The sequence below is a fragment of the Pterocles gutturalis genome, unplaced genomic scaffold, assembly GCF_000699245.1.
Source record: "Pterocles gutturalis isolate BGI_N339 unplaced genomic scaffold, ASM69924v1 scaffold32801, whole genome shotgun sequence".
Classification (NCBI taxonomy): domain Eukaryota; kingdom Metazoa; phylum Chordata; class Aves; order Pterocliformes; family Pteroclidae; genus Pterocles; species Pterocles gutturalis.
The window spans coordinates 13,600-19,721 of NW_010104066.1; the positions used below are offsets into that span (position 1 = coordinate 13,600).

At 39.0% G+C, this 6,122-nt stretch overlaps 1 protein-coding gene across 1 annotated transcript; it reads right to left on the reverse strand.

Moving 5' to 3' along the window:
* Positions 1 to 728: 728 nt before the first annotated feature.
* On the reverse strand, positions 729 to 5,794 carry KPNA2 (karyopherin alpha 2 (RAG cohort 1, importin alpha 1)). Its single transcript, XM_010086943.1, has 10 exons — positions 5,685 to 5,794; positions 5,450 to 5,587; positions 4,944 to 5,032; positions 3,874 to 4,142; positions 2,639 to 2,733; positions 2,278 to 2,541; positions 1,459 to 1,692; positions 1,190 to 1,372; positions 932 to 1,081; positions 729 to 821 (listed from the first exon to the last, which is right to left on the reverse strand). The coding sequence occupies exons 1-10, from the start codon at positions 5,757 to 5,759 to the stop codon at positions 729 to 731; spliced, it is 1,590 nt and encodes a 529-aa protein (XP_010085245.1). The 5' UTR covers positions 5,760 to 5,794.
* Positions 5,795 to 6,122: the final 328 nt, after the last annotated feature.

A 6,122-nucleotide genomic window follows, 5' to 3' on the forward strand; every position in this document is an offset into this window, starting at 1 on the left:
TACTTGTAGTGAAGTAGTGTTACTACAGTCTTTTAATATTTCTCCAAAAGGCAGAAGACAGTTCAGCTCAGTTATGAACAGGGTAGAATGAATCAGATTTCTGTAAGAGATATCTAGAGAGAAGTGGTAATTCATTTGTTCTACAGTAACAGAAACCTGCTATACACACAAGTCAGAGCTCAGGGTGACCAAGCTGCTAAAAACCCATCTTCAGAATCCCATCTCTCATGGTTTAGACCTGCATTCTTGCCATTATACATTTTGATTAATATATACTTACCATAACAGTCACCTTTTAAGAGAGCAATTGACACAGTTCAATGTATTGATATCACTTTATTGAACTTCAAATATAAATCCTTTTTAAAAACCTACTCAGTGTATTGATTACAGCAATAGGTTATGTAGAATGTAACAGGTTATGAAGAGGTTTGCAGAGTAGTGGCTCATGCTTTGTGAGAAGCCTGTATTGCTCACATGCATTATGCCTGACAGCGACAGTAAGAACCAGAAAGAAAACAAATATTTACAAGTACCTCTCAGAAAAAATGAGGCTTACAGTCAGAAATTCACATATGTACAGTCTGGAACTGTTCAAGTATGTTTCAGTTGGTCAAAGTGCTACAGGTCACATAAAAAAACACTAAAAATCCAAGAGAAACTATTAAGACAAAGAGGTGGCAGTCATTTGTGTGCCAAACGACTTGTGTCTATAGTATATGCAAGACCTAGAAGTTGAAAGTATCTGGAGCATTGCCCTGAATTTGGAAAGTGTAGCTGTCTGCAGTAGAGTCTGGTACAACATTTTGGTCTTCTTCCTCCTAGAAGGAAAAGAAAAAAGTTTTGAAAGAGCAGTAGCATTTCAACCTAGTAGTCAGTACTAGAATAGAAAATAAAAGTCAAAAAAAGCCATCATCCTGCAGCCACTTACTTCTGCTGAGAAATATTTCTCAATCAGGGTGGATGAAGCTTTGTACACTTGTTCGTTTTCATGTGACTGCAGAGCTTCAATTTTGTCTAGACCCCCACACTCCTCTATCATGAGGCAAAGTTTTTCAGTCTCATTAATCTTTTCAGCAGCCTGCAAGAGATAAGCATGGAATAACCTCAGGAAAGAGGTACAGCACTAGCTATTGGAGAGCTATTAGCAACACAATGGACAATGATTGAGTATACTGCATCCACATACCAAGAAGATATTAGAAATTGCATCCAGAATAACTAGCACAGTTTTGCTGTCTTTAGCCGAGAGGAGATTCAGTAGGGGCTCAACAACACCAGCCTGAACAAGATACACGATCTGTTCAATTGTTCCACCGCTTGTGTAGTTGGTCACAGCCCATACAGCTTCCTTTTGAGATTTGAAATCCCCCTATGAAGGTAGAAGCAGGGTTTTTAAACACAGGCAGTAGTAGCAATAGCAAAAGCCTCAATGTAGTAAATATAGTTTTTGTTTACCTTTCTCAGAATACCAATGAGATAAGGCACAAGACCATGATCTATAACTTGCTGAATCTGGTCCTGTCGTCCTGCAGTGATGTTGGACATTGTCCATGCTGCTTCTTTCTGAATGTTGTTTTTATGATGAGAAAGGAGAATTGGAAAGACTGATAGTGCTCCTGAATCAATTACAATCTGCGTCTGCTCATCAGTACCAGTGACAATATTTCCTATGGCTCTTAGTGAAGGAGTCTGAAACAAACATGAAAATAGTGCTTAGGAAAATTGGTACCATCTCACCTGTGTTTGAACAAGTGCAACCACACTTTATGTCCCTCCACTCTAGCCTTCCCAGTGAAGAGTGCAATAGACAATGTTCTGATGGGTTAAGCTCCTCGTTAGCATTCCAAGGCCAATCTGCCAACAACTACACATGACAGAGCTTAGGAAAACCACCTCCTAAGTACTAATGCAGTTTTATTATACTATAATTAGAGTGTGCAACAGAGCCCACTTCTAAACACTGTCCCTAGAATTTGGGTTTGCAATAGTAGTTTAGAGTTAAAAAGCAAACTTTAAAGGATGCTGACTGTTATGCTGGCCTGTGTGTTAAAGTCAATGATTATGTAAAGGAGCTTGATGGTCATCAACAGTCTATGCCTCATGTGGAGCAGTCTCCAGGCAAGACAGAAGGTCAAGTCTTACCTATGCAAGACCTGGAACAAGCATCCAATTTATGTATGAAAGGAACCATTCAGTTACATGGACACTATTCTAACTGCAGTTTTATTCATGACTCAAATCAAGCAACAGCAATCTGCATGCCTGCTAGCTTACCATTATTGGCAGTTCACTACATCCCAGCAGTTTCACAAGTTGTGGCACCAGTCCAGTTTTCACAACAACTTCTATCCTGTCATTGGAACCATCTGTTAGATAGGAAAGTGCCCAGCATGTGTCTGCTAACACCTCATGATCATCATGGTGCAAGAGCCGAACAAGAGTTGGAAGAATCTGCTCAATAGCTTCTATAGGTGGTGCAGGATTCTTATTACGACACAGGTTTGAGAGGGTCCAGGTAACATTGCGTAAGTATCCAGACTGCAAGAGTTGAAACAAATGGTTAGCATCTGTTCAGTTACTTGAGCTCTTTTACTCACTTAGTAAAATTTTAACTCAAATCATACTGCACACTTACAGCCAGAGAAGAGAGATCAGGAACAGCTAGTAGACTCAGCAGTGGCTCAATTGCACCAAATTTAATAACTAGATCTCTATAGGCAGAACCATCCCCTGGGAAAACAAAAAAAAATAGCCAGGTGAAGACCAGAATAGAGGGACATGTGCATACAGAATCAGTATGTGTTAGAGGATGAATTCTTCTACTGCTTAAGAAAGGTTAGATAAAGTAAAAAGAAATAAGAGGACAAAGGGACTACTCCCATGGTTAAGTCCTATGACAGGCATTTGTTTTCTCTAATCAAGCCACTGTTTATCTTTTTTTTTCCAACACAAAAAAAAATAGTGTAGGTTTTCTATACAGCTTTTCTTAGAGTTCATAACTAACCAGGGACACACATTTCTTTGAAAACTTAGATAAGCCCTACCACTAGAACAGAGCTCTTACTGTAACATGGGACTTCAAATGCATTATAATCATTGGTTGCATGACTGAGTTCTATAGTATAATACTGAAGGCATGTCAAAGTTTGAGTGAATTATTCTAAGGTACTTTTTGTGCCTTGCAATTGAGGTTAAAAAAAACTAAGGACAAGCTTTAAGAAAACCCCAATCAAACAAGGCTTTTATTGAAGTCATTTTCTCTGCATTAAAAATCACTGTTCTCTGAACAGCTATTGGAAAGAATAATACAGCAAATACAATATAACAAAAAGCAATTAATACATTAATTTTGACCAGGTTTTTTTTAAGAATGGGATCCAGCACTGTCAGATCAAGTAATCCTGAAAGTTGCATGAGAAAGTTAATTATGTAATAATCAGTAAGCAGCTGCTTCAAAGCAAGGAATATTGGCCATCACATGCACAATTACGCAAGTCATCTGCTTGTTTCCTTCCCCACCCCAAGAGCTCTTGATAACTTGATAAATCACAAAAACTTCAAGTGAGATACATGAAAAAGCCTTATGTTGTAGCATGGTTTAATAGCTCTATGAAAACTGGGCTAAATATGGAAGCAATCCACATAATGCAACCTGCAGGTTGCCAGGTACTGCACTGGACATCTTATACCAGGTCTGAAGCTAAGACTTGTCCACAGCATACTCTACACTGCAGAGCATGTCTTTACTTGCAAAGCATTAAGGCAGAGTTTCCAAGAAGCTCAGCATGCTGCATGACACAGCAGCAGTAATGTCCACCTATTTTAGATAAGGGAGCAGGTCTGGAAGAGTTGTGTAGCATATTGACGTACCTGCAATATTTCCCAGCGCCCACACAGCCTGTTCACTGATGTGAGTATGGGGAGACGCCAGTAGTGAAATAAAGGCTGGAATAGCCCCTCCATCTACTACTGCCTTTGTCTGTTCTGATGTGCCAGAAGCAATGTTGGTAAGCGCCCAGGCAGATTCAAACTGAATAGGACTACAGTCTGCTCTACCCAAGAAGGAGACAAACTTTGGAATCAAACCAGCCCGAATTATGTTGTCTATGGGGGGCTGCTTCTCTCTTGAGAGGAGTTTCCTAAGGAATAAGACAAACAAAGCATTATTTGTCTGCAGAGATCTGAAAATCAGATTCTATCAATCAGTCTAAAAATAAATTAAATATCAGATCCATATTTAAAAGGAGAAAATGTTTAGCATTGCCTTAACATTCAGAGAAGGCAACACAACAAGACATGAAGGAGAAATACAGACAAGCTGAACACTAGCTTCTTAAACCTCTGTTAACATTGTTTTTGGCATGTCTTCACTATACGAAAAGTCCTGTTCAGACTGAAATAAAGCAGATGTGCAGGAGTCATAATACATCTGAACTGCGAGAGGTTTCTCAACAGACAGAGCTTAATGACTGCCAGAAGGGGCACTGCAGCAATATACAAGCTTGCTAAAGGAGATTTTAGATTTGGAAGCAGAAAGGAAATTTGGCATACTTCAAACTCCAGTCATCTTACTGTTCACGTTATTCCAAGGTAGGTCACTGCAATCAAATATTGTAATCAAGTGTTAACATAGTTTAAAGATAACTTATTTTGCTACAAAGGTTTTATTTTTACTCCTACAACTCTGACAGAGTGACTTATTTTGCCACCTCAAAACCACTAGAATTACCACTTCCTAGCGAAGTGCTCAGGCACTTTTAACATAACTAAATTAAACATACCTAAGCATTGTATATAAGGCTGACTCGGGTTTTGAAAACACTATCTGATAAGACTCATGGCTGGTGCCATAAGTAGACACTGAGGCTCATAAGCCAATTCTTTTACCTCGCCTAGTTGCTGGCTTGCACAGCTGAATTGGTTACCTTTGAACTCCTTACCTGGCAGCTTGAGTAGCCTGTAGCTGAACCTCCATATTATTACTATTAACACCTTTGACTATTTCTTCAACTGTCCAGTGTGCCAAAACCTGTACAATAAAAAGTTACATGAATGCTTTGTTGGGAGAGGCATGTGTCTTCATGACCAGAGACCCTCTACACAATATTATGTATAGACCCCAGTTTACAACCGCTTCCTTGATTAAAAGACTATACCACTATGTGATACTCCAAAACCTACAGCTACAGCTTTATCTACAGTTATCTGAATCACTGAAAGCTTTTTTTCCCATCAAGTGCTTCACACCACTGTTACACTGATACAGAAGGCTTAAACACAACTGCCTAAGCTATATTTTAAGAGCTTGGTCCCTTAGAGTTGGTAGTATAGACTGAAGCTGGTAGTGTAGATGTAGCAGTGCTGTCCCTGACAAAAGAATGGATTCATACTGCATGAGCTCATATTGCAAGACCTTCAAGTGTTCCTGTTCCAGGTACCTAGTTACCTGATTGCTCCTATTTTCCTGAAGAGGAGAAGTAGCATCATCTGGTAAAGTGCTAACATTTCTTCTTTTAAGCATCTGGTCATCTTTTTTAGCTTTCCTGAGCTCTACATTGACTTCAATACGCCGCCGTCTCATTTCCTAGAGGATATACATTCATAGTAAGTTCTCTTTAAACAAGAGTTGTCAAAGCCAAGATGATGGTTAGCTAAAGTACTAATTGCATCAAAATACTCACTGTAGTATCCTTTCCTTTGTTCTTGAATCTGTTCAACCGAGCTGCTGGTGTATTGGCATTCTCATTAGTAGACATCTTGCTTATCAGATTTTTAAGAGAAACAGATAAAAGCACGCCTGAAAACAGAGCAAATAATAAACAGCAAGTTTACTCCACAAGAGTTAAATTAAAAAACTGGGATCAGTACTTGAGAATGAGACACTTCTTCATATTTAGATATAATAACAGCCTCTGCCTTGATCAAAGACACTAGTAACATAACAGCTGTCTCTTTAAACGCCTAGCTGTTACAGGAAGCCCTAGCTTTTTAAACAAAAGCAGCAGACACACATAAATTGTTTTAAGACACTTCCAGCCACAAACATTATCAGAGTCATTGAGCAAGATTAGTCTTCCTTCCCACAGACGGCGCACACACTTTTAAATACTACTTTTACT